Genomic DNA, 19,489 nt, shown 5'->3' with positions numbered 1-19,489 from the left:
ACTCAACAGCGACTGCTACCACAGATGTCAATCAATCAATCAATCAATCAATCAATCAATCAATCAATCAATCAGTTTTTATTCGTCACATTGCACATAAAGTGCAGGTGTGACGTAGAAACAAGAAATCGAAGCAGTTGTAGCGCATTTGGCCAGGAACCTGCTCGATAAAGCAATGAGATTGCGGCAAATGTACAATTCGGTTCTCTTCCCAATCCCATATCCCTCAATTTCATTGTAGTCCAAAAATCTATTGGATCTCAGCCTTGAATGTTGTAATTGACTGACCACCCACCTTACATAATAGAGTACTGCAAAGATTCATAACTGTTTCTCGCAATAACATTACTGCATTTATAATGTGTATTATAATGTGTATTAATGATACTATTCTCTATGCTTTTGCTAATTGCAGAGAAATGGGTATCCTGGCTTTTTTGATTCTCCCTGTACTGGTGATTGGCATTGCTGGCATTGTTTATATTTACAAGCGAATAATGCGTCTGATGTCCAAATCAGCTGTGAGGAACAAAGTGGTTGTGATAACTGATGCTGTATCAGGCTTTGGGAAAGGTAAGCAATCAAGTGTTCTTTGATAATTGGTCCTAGATTTTAGGTGCTCTTTTCATGCAAAATAAATAAATTATATAACAAACTGCATTCACATACTGCTTTTAATATAATAAATTGTTTTTTGAATTATATTTTACACAATTTACATGTCAACAGATACTAGGATGGATGATCAGAAGTTGGTGTTAAAATCTTCTTAAGGAAATGGGATAGCGTGGTAGAAATGCTGATAGGGGTTACGGGGCATATGGAGGAGAATGTTGTTGAGAGGAAAAGATAGATAAGCCATGATTTAATGGCGGAGTAGAATTACCTAATTCTGCTCCTAGAACTTATGAACTTATGAAATGTCTATAGGTTGTGGGAGAACTTTGAAAGTTTAGAATCCAGAAGTTGAAGGCACGGTTATCAGTGGTGGAATGAGTAAAGTCAGGGATGTACAAGAGGCCAGAATTGCAGGAATACAAAGATCCCAGAGGTTGAAGTGCAGGATGTGTTTGCAACGGTCAAGTTATGGGAAGATTGACACTAATTTTCATAGTCTGGTGTCTCTTCATTTTTTATATCCTCAAATTTTGCATCTTCTTTATGAAATGGTTTCTTCAAACGATTCTCTTAAAAATGTGACCCTTGCCAAGATACTAACCATCTAGTATCAGGTAACCCTAATTATACTAAACCTTTGTTCAGGGAGACAGAAAGGATATGGACGACAGCCCATTCCCACGAAAGGCAAATGCACTGTCGCCGTTTCCTGTAATGGTATGACATAGATGTTGCCGCTGATCGCCATTGGTAAAGAAGGTACATCCCTGTGTGCCATCGACTGGATCCAAGCTTTCAAGCTTGACATGAACGCCTTGATCTACAATGGATCAACTATGGCATTGTCATCTACCACAGATTGTACCACGGAATGTGTGAACAACCTGCGAAAACAGGACGTCGAATGGCACGGGTCCAAAGAGTGTGACCATGCATTCATCAGGTTGCAGGAGATGCTCGCCCAGAACTTGTGTTTGGTCCACTATGACCCATCAAAGCTGATTTTGCTGGTCGCCGATGCATCGCCGTCTGGTCTTGGAGCTGTAATCTCACAAACGGTGCTGAACGGCAAGGAAGAACCAATCGCGTTTGCATCCAAAACGCTGATGACCACCGAGAAAAAACTACAGCCAAGTGGAGAAATAACCATATACAGATAAAGCAAATACTGATATCTCTTCAAAAAAGAACACTGAGGTAAACTCTGTTGATTCTGAGCCTTTAGCAAGAGTTGTGAACACACATAAAAGGCTGGAAAAAAAGAGTGAAGCGAGGTCCAGCCAAATAGAGACGTTCAAACTGGAAAGGGGGAATATGATGTTTGGTGGACTGTGGCGTCAGAGGACCCGTTGCTCCTCCCGTGCAGCAGGTGGCACTGCACAGGACAAAGGGAGATGTTTTGTATATAGTTCTCTCCTGTCCAAAGATACTAGAGGAGCTTTTTTCCTGTCCAAAGATACCAGAGGAGTGCTCCTCTAGGATCTTTGCTCCTGTCTGTCTGTGTGTTTTTTGTGCAGCCTTTTTGACGTCTTGCTGCCAGCATTGAGTAATATATTAAAGACTTCTGTTGTACTTTGAAGACTCTCAGGTTTCATGCAGACTTAGAAAACGAACATGAAAAATATACCCAGGAAATAGATGGGTGCCCACTAGGAAAGGGAGGAGGCAGAAAGTGCAAGAATCCACTGGGGTCATTCCCCTTGACAGCACATGTGCTCCTATGAATACTGTGGTGGGGGTCCAGTCAGGGGAAAGCAGTAGCAGTAGTAGCAGCAGCAGTGCTGAGGCTGGTTTTGAAACACAGTTGGGAAGGGAAATTTCAAACATAGCCATAGTGAAAGGAGTTAGGGGCACACTCAGGAGATTCTGTGGCAGCAAATGAGACTCCAGGTTGGTGTGTGGTCCCGTGGTACCAGGGTCCAGAACATCTCCAAGTGGTTGTAGAACATTCTCAAAGGGGAGGGGGAGCAGCCAGAAATTGTTGTGCCCATAGGCACAATGGACAAAGGTAGGGAAAGGGATAAGGTCCAACGAAGAGGTGACCTGTACAAGAGGGATGGGTTGCATCTGAACTGGAAGGGGACCAACATCCTTGCAGGAAGGTTTGAAAGTGCTAGTCAGGAAGGTATATACTGGAGAGGCAGGGGGGTGGGAACCAGAGCAGTCAGAAATTAGAAGGAGTGTTGGGAAAGTAGAGGTTAGGACTTGTAAGCCTCAAAGGAAAAACAGGTGAAATAATATGGTGACTGAAGGGCTGTAGTGTTTTTCGTTCAATGAAAGGAGAATTGTGGAGAAGGCAGATGAACAGAGCCTGGATTGATGCTTGGGACCATGATGTTGTAGCCATTGTGGGAACATGGTTGTGGGACGGACATGACTGGCAACTCAATGTTCTGAGATTTGATGTTTCAAATGGGATTGAGAGGGAGACAAAAGATGGAGAAGTTGCGCTAATAATCAAGGAGACTGTCATGGCAACACTTGGAGAAGACATACTGCAGGGTTGTTCTGCTGAGGCAGTATGGGTGGAGATTAGAAATGATAGAAATTCAAGCACTCTAAAGAGATTGAACTGTAAATCCCCAATGGCATGCGGGAAATGGAGGAACAGATATGTAGCCAAATTACCGAAAGATGGCAAAGCAACCGGGTTGTTTTAGTGTGTGATTTTAACTTTCCCAATATTGACTGGGATTTGTTTAGTACCAAAAGCTAGGACAGGGCAGATTTTATGCAGTGTATCCAAGAGAGTTTCTTGACAAAGTATGTGAATAGTCCAGCCCGAGAAGGGAACACACTGGACCTTGTGTTGGGAAATGAGGTCTAATAGGTGCTAAATTGGAGTAAGGCAAACTACCATGTTATTGGACATGAACTGTGGGGAGGGGGTACTCTGGGAGCAATTGTTATTGGGTAAGTGCAGAGATGACATGTGGGAGTCGTTTAAAGGCCAGATCCTCAAAACGCAGGATCAGTGTGTACCAGTAAGGAGGAGGGGTAAGGAAGGTCAGGGAATGTTGAATGACCAAAGAGGTTGTAAATTATGGTAAAAGGAAATAGGAAGTGCATGCAAGGTTTAAGAGGTTGGAATCAGTCACAGGTCTTTGAGGAATATAAAGAAGGGAGGAAAGAACAAGTGGGCGATTAGAAGGGGAAACAGGAGAGTTGTATTAAAGAAAAACCCCAAACTCTTTAGTGCTATATTATAAACATGTGAATAACCATGGAGAAGGTAGGACTGCTCAAGGATAAAGGAGGGAATTTGTGCTTGGAATTTGGGGATGTAGGTACGTTAATAAACAAATACTTTACATCTGTTTTCACCAAGGAGAAGGATGTGGAAGCCAGAGAGATCAGTGTGGTGAATATTGGTATACAAGAACAGTTTGAGATTAAGGAGAGCGAGGTGTTAGGATTCTTGATGAGCGTTAAGGTGGATAAATCCCCAGGACCTGATGGGATTATTTACAAATTATTGAGAGAGGCAAGAGAGGCGATTGCGGGAGCCTTAACCATATAACCATATAACAATTACAGCACGGAAACAGGCCATCTCGGCCCTACAAGTCCGTGCCGAACAACTTTTTTTCCCTTAGCCCCACCTGCCTGCACTCATACCATAACCCTCCATTCCCTTCTCATCCATATGTCTATCCAATTTATTTTTAAATTATACCAACGAATCTGCCTCCACCACTTCCACTGGAAGCTCATTCCACACCGCTACCACTCTCTGAGTAAAGAAGTTCCCCCTCATGTTACCCCTAAACTTCTGTCCCTTAATTCTCAAGTCATGTCCTCTTGTTTGAATCTTCCCTATTCTCAAAGGGAAAAGCTTGTCCACATCAACTCTGTCTATCCCTCTCATCATTTTAAAGACATCTATCAAGTCCCCCGTTAACCTTCTGCGCTCCAGAGAATAAAGACCTAACTTATTCAACCTATCTCTGTAACTTAGTTTTATTGAAACCCAGGCAACATTCTAGTAAATCTCCTCTGTACTCTCTCTATTTTGTTGACATCCTTCCTATAATTGGGCGACCAAAATTGTACACCATACTCCAGATTTGGTCTCACCAATGCCTTGTACAATTTTAACATTACATCCCAGCTTCTATACCATATAACCATATAACAATTACAGCACGGAAACAGGCCATCTCGACCCTTCTAGTCCGTGCCGAACACATAATCTCCCCTAGTCCCAAATACCCGCGCTCAGACCATAACCCTCCATTCCCTTCTCATTCATATGCCTATCCAATTTATTTTTAAATGATACCAATGAACCTGCCTCCACCACCTTCACTGGAAGCTCATTCCACACAGCTACCACTCTCTGAGTAAAGAAGTTCCCCCTCATGTTACCCCTAAACTTCAGTCCCTTAATTCTCAAGTCATGTCCCCTTGTTTGAATCTTCCCTACTCTCAGTGGTAAAAGCTTTTCCACGTAAACTCTGTCTATCCCTCTCATCATTTTAAAAACCTCTATCAAGTCCCCCCTTAACCTTCTGCGCTCCAAAGAATAAAGCCCTAACTTGTTCAACCTTTCTCTGTAACTTAGTTGCTGAAACCCAGGAAACATTCTAGTAAATCTCCTCTGTACTCTCTCTATTTTGTTGACATCCTTCCTATAATTAGGCGACCAAAATTGTACACCATACTCCAGAATTGGCCTCACCAATGCCTTGTACAATTTTAACATTACATCCCAACTTCTATACTCAATGCTCTGATTTATAAAGGCCAGCACACCAAAAGCTTTCTTTACCACCCTATCTACATGAGATTCCACTTTCAGGGAACTGTGCACAGTTATTCCCAGATCCCTCTGTTCACTTACATTCTTCAATTCCTACCATTTACCATGTACGTCCTATTTTGATTTGTCCTGCCAAGATGTAGCACCTCACACTTATCAGCATTAAACTCCATCTGCCATCTTTCAGCCCACTCTTCCAACTGGCATAAATCTCTCTGTAGACTTTGAAACTCTACTTCATTACCCGCAACCCCACATATCTTAGTATCATCTGCATACTTACTAATCCAATTTACCACACCATCATCCAGATCATTGATGTACATGACAAACAACAGTGGACCCAACACAGATCCCTGTGGCACCCCACTCGTCACTGGCCTCCAACCTGACTCAATGATCTGATTTATAAAGGCTAGCATACCAAAAGCTTTCTTTACCACCCTATCTATATGAGATTCCACCTTCAAGGAACTATGCACGGTTAAACCCAGATCCCTCTGTTCAACTGTATTCTTCAATTCCCTACTATTTACCATGTACGTCCTATTTTGATGTGTCCTGCCAAGGTGTAGCACCTCACATTTATCAGCATTAAACTCCATCTGCCATCTTTCAGCCCATTTTTCCAAATGGCCTAAATCACTCTGTAGACTTCGGAAATTCTCTTCATTATCCACAACACCCCCTATCTTGGTATCATCTGCATACTTACTAATCCAATTTACCACCCCTTCATCCAGATCATTGATGTACATGACAAACAACAAAGGACCCAACACAGATCCCTGAGGCACCCCACTAGTCACCTGCCTCCAACCCGATAAACAACCATCCACCGTTACTCTGGCTTCTCCCATTCAGCCACTGATGAAAATATTTGTCAAAATATTTGATGAAAGTAGAGAGAATCCAGGGAGTTATAGGCCTGTGAGCTTCGGCAGTGGATACTGTCTATATGTATGTTAGTTAGGCATTTGATAAAGTTCCCCATGGTAGGCTGATCTAGATGATTAAGATACACGGGATTAATAGTGACATTGCTATATGGATTTGGAATTGGCTTACTGATAGAAAATAGAGGATTGGGGCGGAAGGAAGAAATACAGGCTGGAGGTTTGTGACCAGTGGAGTTCAGCAGGAATCTGTGCTGAGATCAATGCTATTTATGATATACTAGACCAAGCCCTCCCTTCACCACCTCCAGTTTAAATTCCATTTGGAATATTTTGGAGGACCAAGAAACCAAGAACCAAGTGGTTTCTTGGTCCCTGTCAGATGCGAGGCCTGGTCCCCCAATGCAACCCGTTCCCCCAACCCAATATTCCACCACTCATCCATATCCCCTAGCACTGGACTTTAAAAAAAAATTCCAATTGCACTTCCTCTACCTCCCGCAGCACTTCCAATCAAGGATTATAGAGGAGCTTTATATATATATTTATAATCTTTGCTTCCACTGCCAATTCCACTTCCCCTGGCCCTTCCCCCCTCAGGTGCTGGCAGGAGCAGGATTAAGTGTTGGCAACTTTGGCAACATTGTTGCAAATGTCAGGGGACTGTGAGATTCCATTCAGGTGAAAACTTGGTGGAAGCACAGAGTGTTCCTGGATCGCAACTTTGTATGGAAGTTTGTTGTAAACTGGGGCTGCAAGGATTTAACAATTAAAATATTTTTAAAGTGACCTTTTTAAACCTTTAAATATCAATAACCCGAAATATAACATCAAATCTGAAGGAAACTTGACAAGGGTGACGACGGGAAAAAGCTGAGTAAGGTTCGTAGATGGGCTGGTTAGTAATTTTGTAGATGCCACCAAGATTGCTGGAGTCGCGGACTATGAGGAAGGCTGTCAAAGTATACAGCAGGATTTAAATCAGCTACAGCAATCGGTGGAGAAATGGCAGATGGAGTTTACTCAAAGCACATGAGAGGTGTTGCATTGTGGAGGGTCAAATCTAAGGGGAAAATCTATATTACTAATAGTCTGATCTTGACCACTTTCTGTTGTCCTGTATATTGATTTTAGAAAAAAACGCTGCCACTTACCGCTGTGAATTTTGGCCATCTAACTCAGAGCCCCCCTCCGCTGTGCAGGACGAGGATTTTTCCCATCAATGAAAAATAAAAGAGTTATTAGTGTTTAAAAAATGTTGAGATTCTCTCTCCTGAAGGCCACGCCCCTTCCGGAGGGACTATAAAACCCGGAAGTGTTGAGTGCCTCAGTCAGTCTCTGCAAGATGGGGGAGCGAGAGGGTCACATCTCTCAGTCTGAGCTGTGAATAACACTGAACACATGTCTACTAAACTGTGAATGCTTTTACTGACCTTAATATGGTTTGAAAATATAATTTGGAAATGCTAAAGCTGTGTTGCCTTTGGTTTGGAAATGCTAAAGCTGTGTTGCCTAATAGTAAGATTAAACGAGTACTTACCAGTACGAAGTTTGATCTGTATTTTATGAGGAGTTACGATGAGGGATTACGTGAAGAACCCACCCAGCGCGCAGGCGCGGCATACTTCCAAGCAGCGGTGTGGAATCACAGATAGACACTAGTTGAAGTAAAGATAGTGAAGACCAACGAGACATTAGTCCGAATTTGATCTATATAATGAGGGTGGGAGCGGAGGGCACGTAATCCCTCATCGTAACTCCTCATAAAATACAGATCAAACTTCGTACTGGTAAGTACTCGTTTAATCTTACTATTTTACTTCGGAGTCACGTGAGTGACTACGTGAAGACTTCAAAGGTCTGTGATTTCAAACCGTGTAACAGTTATATCACTCACTGCCGAAAGATCATCGAGGGAGGAAGTGGTAGCTAGAGACCAACAAGTTTGTTTAGTTATAAAAGAAATATTTATTAACTATAACAAAAAACAAAATAGCTCCCATGGGCTTTAAATCATAACTTTGCGGTTTTTAAAACGGTATCCGCAAAGACGTCCTGTTCCATCAGCGGTTTGTTGTAAAATCGTTGGAATGTCGATTCCCTTGACCATCCCGCTGCTCTGAGGATGTGGTCGAGGGGAACCTGCATCCTATCCGCCGCTGAGGTGGACGCTGCCCTGGTTGAATGGGATTTAAAAACATTTGTGTTAATCCCTGCCATGCTGAGGACCTGTTTCAACCATCTGGATAATGTTTGGCTGGTTACCCGTCCAAAAGGCTTTCTGTGGCTAACCCATAAGGCTTTCTCTCTCCCTCTTAGCGTTTGGGTTGTGTCTAGGTAATGATGAAGGTGGGTCACCACACACAGCCTAGGATCTGGAGGGTAAGCCCGGAAGATCAACGGGGAGTTTGATGTACCTGGTCTACTTTGTTTTACCAACCCCGGCATGGTGAAAGTAATGGTATCTGGGGTGGTCACCATGTAGTTCAGATTAAGCTGATGGAGCGAATGGACCCTTTGAGCTGAGACAAGCGCCATGAGCATGAGGGTTTTGTAAGTGGCCTGTTCCAGGCTCAGGGATCCCACCGGAGGCCAACCTCGAAGGTGTGTAAGAACTACACTCACATCCCACATGTGAGTGTATCTAGGTGTAGGGGGTTTGGTATTAAAGATCCCCTTAAGGAGTCTGATGACTAGAGGGTGGGATCCCACACTATGCTGTTCTATCGGCATGAGGTATGCGGACAGTGCGCTCCGAGCCGTATTGATGGCACTGTAGCTCATCTTGAGGTCATGGTGCAGGTGGGCCAGGAACTCCAGCACATCCGAGATCGAAGTCGTCGTGTAGGATGTCCCTGCGTCCAGACAGTACTGTTCCCATTTCCTGATGAAGGTCAGGTACTGTTTCTTGGTGGAAACTCGCAGGGATGCCGACATGGTGGTGATTGTTCTGTCTGATAACCCCAATCCCCGGTAAGGCCTGTTCAAAATCTGGAAACCAGGAGTTTCAATTTTTGGTGGCATGGATGGCTAATGCCAGTTACCGGGTGAGTCAATAATTGGGGGTGGTGTTGAAGGACCATTGGTGTCTCTACCACCATGTCGTGGAACATTGGGAACCATGGTTGGGTAGGCCAGTCGGGCACGACCAGAATGCCAGAGGCTGAGTCTGCCTGAATTTTCTGGAGTACCCGACTGATGAGGCAGAAGGGAGGGAAAGCATAGAAAAAGAAATTTCCCCAGTCCAGCGTGAAGGCATCTACCGCTGCTGCCTCTGGGTCTGGTTCCCAAGCCACATACATGGGTAGTTGGTGATTTAACCTAGACGCAAACAAATCTATATCTGGCGTACCATATTGCTTGATAATTTTAGCAAATAATTTTGGGTCCAACATCCATTCGATGTTGTCGTTGAATTTTCGTGACCTGGTGTCCGCCACTAAATTTAGTTTGCCTGGTAAATAGGCAGCTGATAGCCAAATATGTCTCTCGACACACCATTGCCAGATTATAGCAGTTAATTTGTCGCATGATACTGATTTAATGCCACCCATGTGCTGGATATAAGATACTGCCGTAGTGTTGTCGATCATAATTCTAACATGCACGTGTCGCATACCAGATGCATATGCTTTTAGCCCATAAAAGGCGGCGAGCATTTCCAAAAAGTTAATGCCCAGTGATTGTAGTAGCGATGCCTCTGAGTTAGTCCATCTGCCACCTGTGCTGTCTTTGGAGTTAGTAGCTCCCCAGCCTAAAGCACTGGCATCCGTCCCAATGGTTATGTTAGGATTGGTTACGGTGGTAGGGACTGTGACTGTGCCAAATATTGTCAACCCACCACTGAAGTTCTAATTTGGCTTCAGCGGGTAAATCCATTTTGCGATCATAATGCCCCCTATGAAGGCGTAATGCATGAGTCCTTGCTCTTTGTAAATTTTGATAATGCAAGGGCCCATGTTGGGCAGCCGGAAATGCTGCTACTATAGAGCCAATAACTCTGGCTACATGCCGTATTCTAGGTTGTGGTGTGGCAATTAAATGGCTACAAGCTTCAATGAGTGAAACTGTTTTGTTTCTGGGCAGAGTGACAGTCATGTGAATCGTGTCAATAGTGAAGCCTAAGTAATCCATGTTAGTAGTAGGCTCCAATATTGATTTATCTGGGTGGAGGATAAAACCCAAAGTTTCAAGGAGTTGTTTAGTGGCTAACACTCCTGCGACAGCTTGTTCCCGTGTTCTTCCTAATATGAGAACATCGTCCAGATAGGCCATTACTAAATGTTTTAGTTCTCTCAATTTCTTCATGGCCACTTTAAGAATTTTCGTAAATAGTCTGGGAGCTGTCGTTAAACCATTGGGCAAAGCTCGGTACTGCCATAGCTGGCCCCTCCAGATAAATTTCAGATATTTAAAGTAATCTTTATGAATGGGTACCAAATAGTAAGCATCTTTGATATCTATGCTTGCCATGTAGTATCCCTTGGAGATCAGTTGTCTGGCAGTGACAAATGTCTCCATTTTGAAATGTTGATACTCAACAGACTGATTGAGTGATGTCAGATCAATAATAATGCGACATCCACCATCTTTTTTGGTTTTGAGAAAAATATTTGATACAAATTCTTGCGGCTCGTGTGTGGTCATTTCTATGATGCCTTTAGCCACGAGCCGATCAAGTTCAGCTTGTCCTTCTACCTTCTCAACTGCCGAGGGAAGGAACACCCTTTGGGGCATGTGCTGAACTGGCGGTTCTACGCCTGGTTTGAATTCAATCTTGTATCCACTAATACTGTTGAGTATAAACTGATTGTTAGTAAGGGAGCACCAAACATGCTTGAAGAACCTCAACCGTCCCCCTGTTAATACTACACCCTTTGTCTGTGTATGTTGACAGGAACCAGACCCACCTACCTCCATGTTCACTTGTGGAGTCGTTTCCGGTGGGTCTGGCCCAAGGTTGTCCGTGTTGGTGCTGCGGTGGGGCGGCGCATCTTCCCACGGCTCCGCCCTGGGCCCCGCTCTAAAAAAGAGCTCTGGGGGTAGTGGGAGGCGGTCACCAGGCTTTCACCAGCTCGGTATCTGCTGGTGGCTGCCGAGGCGTGCGGCCAACTGGGTGTCTTCGCCCTGCTCGGTCCTGGCCCTGCCCTCATGAGGCCTACTGGTTTTGCCGCCTCTTCCAACTCCTTGAGCCTTTTGGCCAGATCCGCACCAAATAGCAGCGCCTGTCGTTCGGGCGCTGGAGCTTTACAGAGGCCGGCATATGTTGGGTTGAGGGCAGGCCTGATGTTGTCCCGCCGTAGGTTGTTTAGCTCATACGTGGTGCTGCACATCAGTGCGAGGGCATCCTGCTGGGGTATGGTCAAGTCTTCATCCCCAACGGACCGAGCAAAGGCGGTGACGGCTGCTGAGTGGAGCTTCAGGACTCGCTGCATTTTGACCTCGTGAGCCCTTATGTGCTGCCCCAGCTGGTTCCAGATCTGCCCATTTACCGTCTTGACCCTCAGCGCCTCGCAATTTTCGGGCGCGATGTAGTTGTCAAGGGCCTGCTGGACAGCCTTGTCCTGCAGCGGGTTGTTGGACAGCCTGTTTATAGTTGCCGCCATTCTGGGTGGCAACACCATCCCAGTTGTTGGTGGTGCCGCATATCGGCCCACTACACCCAGTAGCTCTTCTTCCGGCCCGCCTGGCATGCTGACGATATCCTCCGCCTGCCCTTGGGATAGGCCAGCCCAGTCCTGGCCTCCCTTACTGCCCTCGAATATAGAGGGTACAGAAGGGTGTGGAGAGGAGGAGGCCAAAGCCCGTCCTCCTGGGAGATGCCGCATCTCCTCATTGATCATACGCTCGAGGAGCTGCCTCATGCAGCTTATCCGAGCGTCTCCCCTTTTCGGTGGGGGAGAGTGTTCCCGTTCCTCCGAATCATCGGAGGACACCGGCCGGTCGGTTTTCTGTGTCGCCTTCCTCCCTGTGCGGGGCGTTGAGATCTGCAGCACTGGGGGCGGCTCGGTGTCGGGTGAGCGGGAGCGTTGAAAAAGCTCCTCCGCTGCGAGAGGCTGCCGTCCCGCTATGGACCCGTCCTCGGGTGGAGTAGGGCAGGCAGTCCTCCTGGCTGGTCGCTTGCGAGAGGCCATTATTCTCTCTAGCGCGACTCTGTAACAAAAAAGACACTTACCTGAGGTCTCGTCTTTATGCTGCAGCTGGAGAACCTGGCTCCAGCTGCTGCCGCTGTTGCACTGCTGACGTAATGCCGCGCCTACGCGCTGGGTGGGTTCTTCACGTAGTCACTCACGTGACTCCGAAGTAAAATTAAAGTTGCCTTGCCTAATTAAAGTTGCCTTGCCTAATTAAAGTTGCCTTGCCTAATTAAAGTTGCCTTGCCTAATTAAAGTTGCTTTACCTAATTCAAGTTGCTTTGCCTTCTATATAACTAAAAGTCTAATCTTGACCACTTCCTGTTTGTGCTTTATATTGATTTTAGAATAAACGCTACCACATACGGCTGTGATTTTAGGCCATCTTACTCAGAGTCCCCCTCATCAGGTGCCAAGGATTTTTCCCATCGATGAAAAATAAAAGAGTTATTAGTGTTTAAAAAATGTTGAGATTCTCTCTCCAGTCAATCATGCCATGAAGGCCACACCCCTTCTGGTGGGAGGAAGGGAGGGACTATAAAACCCAGAAGTGTGGGCGTGGGTCAGTCTCTGCAAGATGGAGGAGGGAGAGGTCATGACTTGCTGTCTTTAGTGGCCTTGCACCCTGCTTGAAGTGGTATGAAACTGCACTTGAATTTGCTGGCCTTGCCAGCCCACCAGTCGTGAGTGAGTGAGCTTCCAGCATAACAGGCTTGAGTGATGAGCCGCCAGCCCAAGAATCCATTCGGCCCACAATGTCCATACTAGCCCTCTGGAAACCAGTCCCTTCAGCCCACAACACCAATACTAGCGCTCCAGAAAGCCCACCCCCTCCCTCCCCTCCACTGGCCACCAATATTGGAATTGGTGGAGAGGTGGAACATTGTGTTGGGGGACCAGCCCTCCCATGAGATGCTAGGAGAACCCAACGGGTCCCACTTAGTCTAGTGTACAATTCATGGCCTGACCCTCAGGAGCATTGAAGTACATGATCTTGGGTTCAAGTCCATAATGGTCTGAAAATGGCAACACAATTACACCGAGTGGTAAAGAAAGCCATTTCTTATCACGCTAACTTTCGTATGTCAGGCCATTGAGTAAGGAAGTTATGTTGATTTTTTTTATAGGACTTTTAGGATGTTTGACCACATTTGGAATATTGCATGCACTTCTTGTCGCCCCATTACAGGAAGGATGGGGAATCTTTGGAAAGGATGCAGTTTACAGAATGATGCTTGGATTAGGGGTATTAGCTTCAGCTAGAGGTTAGACAGACTTGAATTGTTTTCTCTGGAATATCAGAGGCTGCGGGGGAATCTGATAGAAGTACATAAAATTATGAGAGGCATAGACACGGTAGAGAGTCAGAATCTTTTTCCCAGGATGAAAAAAATCAAATACTAGAGGGCATAACATTATGGTGAGAGGTGCAAAGTTTAAAGGAGATGTGCAGGGCAAATTTTTAATACAAAGGGTGGTGAGTGCCTTGAACGCGCTGGAGGGGTAGTGGTTTAAACAGATACGTTAGTGGCATCTAAAAGACTTTTGTATGTGGATATGCAGGCAATGGAGGGATGTGGGTTGTGTCACGGTCTTAACATCATGTTTGGCATATACATTGTGGGCTGAAGGGCCTGCTCATGTGCTGTACCGTTCTATGTTCTATGAATCTTGATTGCAAAAAAGGCCTATGTGACACGTGGGACAAATTAACTGGAATTTGAGTGGCTGCCCTAATGTAGCAGTCAATAGTATTTTATGAGATGTGGCGGAGAACGCCATGGTATGCTGGGACTATCCCTAGGTTGTGAACATTAAGTGATGGACTCTGATTTCCAGGGCAGAACAATCAAGGTGTAAAGTTGCATTTGTGGTTGAAGAAGGCACAAATCTCAAGGACAAAGAATGTGTTCATAAGATCATAAGTGATAGGTGTAGAATTAGGCCATTCGGCCCATAAAGTCTACTCCCCAACTCAATCATGATTGATCTGCCTCTCCCTCCTAACCCCATTCTAATGTCTTCTCATAACCTCTGACACCCGTACTAATCAAGAATCTGATGCAACGGCAACAGAATGAGCAAATCCTGTCTTCTCTGCGAGCATATAGGAACAGTTTAGTTTCAGATGTAGGAGTTTGTAAAGCTTACTGCAGATAAACTTTTGGGTTGCTTAAACACTGACTTTAATTTGGGATTTTATGTTTGAATAAAGATATGAAGGCAAATAAAATGTTCAGCAAAAAAATAGGGGATACATTTCTTGATGGATGTAAGATATTCAGAAAGTTAGTCATTAAACCAATTTTGTGTTGGTTGGAAAATTGTTTTGGATTTGTACAAATGAATTTCTATGCCATGTTGTCCTGGAATCATTCTGTTTGAGACCATCCCAGGACTTGATATGTGCAGTTCAGAAAAATTGAATAGAAAAATGGCATTCCATATTTTAATTGTACTGGACAGCTAATTTCCCTTTAAAGTTTTGTCGAGGAGAATCCAAGATAGGATGTTGGTAAACCTATTCATTTGATTAATCCTCCCTGTCCATCTCTCTCTCTCTCTCAGACTTTATTCCTTCATTTGTATGTCAGTCCATGCCACCAATTCAACTGGCTTCCAAAGATGGGCATTTACCTGCTGTTTGGATTTGGTGGTTGTGGACAACCCAGAGAGACCCCTCCTTTCTTCTAATTCCTTTGCTCCACCTTTTCAGTGGTTAGTTTTAAATTTGGAGACGAGGGTTGAACACGTGTTGGCGAATTTGTGCAATGGACAATAAAACACCATGCATGTTATGACCTGCTCTGTTGAGTTCTGCAGCGCAATTAGTGAGTTAAGCCCACCAGTAGTCTATTTTCCCCGACTATATTGGATATCAGGCCATTCGGTAAATGCAGATAGCCCTTGTGAGCACAGATTGCGGCCAAATGCCATGTCATTAATAGATAGTCCCTACTGCCCATTATGGCCATAATGGGCAGTAGGGACTATTAAAGTAGGGACTGTAGTGGCATTAAATATTTCGAAACGGTAGATGAGGGAAATCTGAAATAAAGTCAGAAAACACGGGGGGTGTGCAACAGAACAGGAAATAACTGTGGAGAGAGAAATAGAGTTAAATTTTTGACTAAATCGGCCTGTAGATTAAATTGATTATTCTTTACAATAAGAATATTTCCATAATTTTCTGCTTTTATCATTTTATTTATACAATAATTTTGCAGGACCATTCCAGTTGTTTTAAATTCACTTATTGGTCAGACAAAGTACAGGTATTCTCTGAGCAAATCCATCTCAATTGTCTCTGATTACCTTATGCCTTTAAAAAAATCAAGTTTTTTAAGTGTTCGCTTGAGTGGATTTCAATAATTTGTACTCCATCAAAGTAAAACAAATTGGCCTCTAATTATTTGGTGTGAGCCTGCCTCCCTTTTCATAGGCAGGCTCACACTTTTCATACAATGCCTTTTCATACAATGGTTTTACATTATCAGACCTCTGTACCTATGAAATCACTTCCTATGAAATAGCTAGAGATGATTGAAAAATTGTAGTCAGAGCCTCTTTAATTTTCTTCCTTTGCTTCTCTTAACAGCCTGAGAATTATTTATTCTGGGCCTGGCAAATTATCAATATTCAAAGATTTCAAAGCCCTTAATGCATCCTTTTTTACTAAAGTTACTCTAATGAACATTTCACACTCAATGTCCTTAATTACAATATCAACATCGGCCCCTTATTTTGTGCATCCTATGAGTAAAAATATATTCAAAACCGTACCCGTAATATACCTTCAGGCTTGCCAGTTTATTAAGTTCTTAGTATCTGATATATGCTTGCTAATTTTCCCTTATCTTAAACATTCCAGGGTCTGTAGATTTGGCAGACCAATTTTGTTTTGTGTGGTTTTTACCTTGAACCTCTTCATAAAAACATAGAAACATAGAAAATAAATGCAGGAGTAGGCCATTTGGCCCTTTGAGCTAGCACCGTCATTCAATATGATCATGGTTGATCATCCAAAATCAGTAGCCCGTCCCTGCTTTCTCCCCATATCCCTTGATTCCTTTAGCCTTAAGAGCTACATCTAACTCTCTCTTGAAAACATCCAGCGAATTGGCCTCTGTGGCAGAGAATTCCTCAGAATCACAACTCTCTGGGTGAAAAAGTATTTCCTCATCTCAGTCCTAAATGGCCTCACCCTTATTCTTGAACTGTGACCCTTGGTTCTGGACTCCCCCAACATCGAGAACATTTCTGCTGCATTTAGCCTGTCCAATCCCTTAAGAATTTTATATGTTTCTATAAAATCTTTAATCTTTCATACAGATCATCTTAAATGCCTGATTATAGCTCCAGGATTCACAAGTTTGAATACCAAGATTGAACGCCAAAATTGTTCATTATGATGGTGCCAAGGTTTGAACTAATGCCATACAGTAGTTTAAAAAAAAAACTTGAACTCGTGGGGGGTGAAATTATTTTTGGTCATTGGCACTAAACACTTTGGGAACGTCACATGGTGGTTTTACTCACCTTCTCACTTGCAACCTCATTGAACTCAGTGGAACTGAATATTGAGAATGGATGACAGTATTGCATGTATTTAATCCTTTGGATAAAGACAGAATTCTCTCCCAGATTTGCCAATTTAGTTAATGCCTGTTACTCATACGACTACGTATTAAAAAAGCACGAGAACACCCTTGGAAGTGATATGATCAAAGTCACTGACAGTTGATATCTGTGTCAGCCAGGCAGTTTTTCATCAGCATAAATGGTTTAAAACTATATATAGGGTTGATCAAACAGCCTGTTGGACAGTTGTAAAGCCTATATTTGGATACACAGTCCTCTTTTCCTGCTCATGGCAATCAACGTGTGATGTTTTGTGAATAAAGGATGCCCTAGTCCTACATTATTGTTTGCTTTTATGTATCTAACGTTGGGACCTAAATTGATGAGGTACATCAAAAGGTTGAGTAAACAGTAAGCATGTCTACAAGCAAATAGTGAAGAAACATAATTAGTTTAGTTTAGAGAAACAGGCCCTTTGGCCCACCGGGTCCACGCAGACCAACGATTCCCACACATTAACACTATCCTACACATACTAGTGACAAACAATTTGCAAGTAATTTTAATGATTGAACCAATGGTTCACAAATCGAGGGAGTAGACAGATGTTTGAAGGAAAGTAATAAAAATGTGTAAGTTTCCAGAGTGAGAAATTGTGCTGAAAACTCTTGTAAGTTCACTTGCAGAAAGGCCTTGAAGGATCTCACTCGAAAGATAGCAGGTTCACCAGTCCTTCAATGTAGAGATTGTGTACATAAATATACTAGTTTGGAGTTCTGGACATAGAGACAATGGGAATTGTGAAAAAAAAAAGATTTAGGCGGTGTAAAATAGTCATGAAAGGAATTTCAGCAGGTTTTTTTAACAGGGAGGTTAACAGGGAGGTTCAGGGGTGACCTGATACAAGCATATAAAACCAGTGAAGTGTTCGATAGTGTAGGTATAAATGAAATGTTTCTGCCTTTGAAGAAGGCAAAATAATAAACACACATAAATTAACCATCAATAAATTTGGAGGAAATGTTTTGATTCAAATGTTGATTAAAATAAAAGATTATTAGGTAGAGTAAAAATGAATAATGTTGATGTATTTAAGTGGAAGCTGGGTAGGTGTATGAAAAAGAAAGGAAAAAAAGATATAGTTATGGATAGATGAAGAAGCTTTTGTGGAGCATTAATAGCAGCAAATATCAGAGAAGCCAAATATCAGCCAAATGAGCTATTTTGTCACGTAGACTCTTTACAGCTTCATGGAAATCTCTATCGTGGGACTTGAACCTATAACCTTTGATTTAAAGATGAGTCTGCTAATAATGAGACAAGGCTGATGTCATAGGATTTGACCTACTGTTATCCAGGTACAGAAAAGGTACCAACAAGGATTCAACTAAAACAAACAACACTGAAAATACACAGCAGCTCAGACGGCATCTTTGGAAGAGAAACAATTAATGGAATGGAATGGAATACTTTATTGTCACATGTGACTAGGCACAGTGACATTATCTGCTTGCATACCCAACGTATACAAATGTTTCAGGTTGTCTGAGCCTCCAAAGTTAGAAACCAACATTTACATTGGATTAAAATAAAAATGAACTGTGTTTTAAGTCCATTTTTACTTTGTATCAGTCCTTTGCTTTTTAACACTCAACAGAATGCTCCAGAGTATTTCACAGTGGAGGAGGCCGTGTGGTCTTGTGTGGCAACGACTGGGATAAGTTAGAAGCCCTGCAAGAGGCCCTACTTGATGTTGCAGACCCGAGCCAGGTGAGTATTGTCCACATCTGTCTTCCTGACAATTACAGCATTGATTTCAAACAGCAAAACGCAAAGTGCTGGTGGAACTACAAGAAACTAGGTTATATTTAGATACAAACGTGGCGCGCTGTCATTTCAAATTTATTTAAAAAGAAAAAAACCGAGGTGAAAGGCAAAACTGATTAGCAGGACACTATCACAGATAAAAAGGGAACAAAATAAATACATATCAATATGTTGTGAAGAATGCAGTATATAGAGCCAGATATTTGCAGGGTATAAAATTCAAGGAAACTATGCTGATGTAACAAACTTGTACCACATTTCTGGGTACTATTTATACACAGGTGAGAAACTACTTTAAAGAAATATTTAGAGAATGCCAGCATGCCAGAAATAGCAGGGGCTATGGCAGAAATATTTCAAATGTCATTAGAAACGGGAATAGTGCCGGAGGATTGGCATACTGCGCATGTTGTTCGATTGTTTAAAAAGGGGTCTAAGAGTAAACTTAGCAATTATAGACCTGTTAGTTTGACGTCAGTGGTGGGCAAATTAATGGAAAGAATACTTAAAGATAATATATATAAGCATCTGGATAAACAGGGTCTGATTAGGAACAGTCAACATGGATTTGTGCCTGGAAGGCCATGTTTGACTAATCTTCTTGAATTTTTTGAAGATGTTTCTCGGGAAATTGATGAGGGTAAAGCAGTGGATGTTGTGTATATGGACTT

At 43.1% G+C, this 19,489-nt stretch overlaps 1 protein-coding gene across 1 annotated transcript in view; it reads left to right on the top strand.

The window, feature by feature from the left end:
* Nucleotides 1-19,489, top strand: part of dhrs7cb (dehydrogenase/reductase (SDR family) member 7Cb) — a 39,228-nt gene that overhangs the window by 6,020 nt on the left and 13,719 nt on the right. The window contains exons 2-3 of the mRNA XM_055654075.1: nucleotides 416-573; nucleotides 18,649-18,761. Of these exons, the coding sequence (XP_055510050.1) occupies nucleotides 420-573; nucleotides 18,649-18,761 (267 nt within the window). The 5' untranslated portion in view covers nucleotides 416-419. The remainder of the gene's footprint in view (nucleotides 1-415; nucleotides 574-18,648; nucleotides 18,762-19,489) is intronic.

This window comes from Leucoraja erinacea, chromosome 23, assembly GCF_028641065.1.
Source record: "Leucoraja erinacea ecotype New England chromosome 23, Leri_hhj_1, whole genome shotgun sequence".
NCBI lineage: Eukaryota > Metazoa > Chordata > Chondrichthyes > Rajiformes > Rajidae > Leucoraja > Leucoraja erinaceus.
The sequence above is the reverse complement of the archived record's forward strand: the minus strand, read 5'-3'. Positions and strand labels throughout refer to the sequence as shown.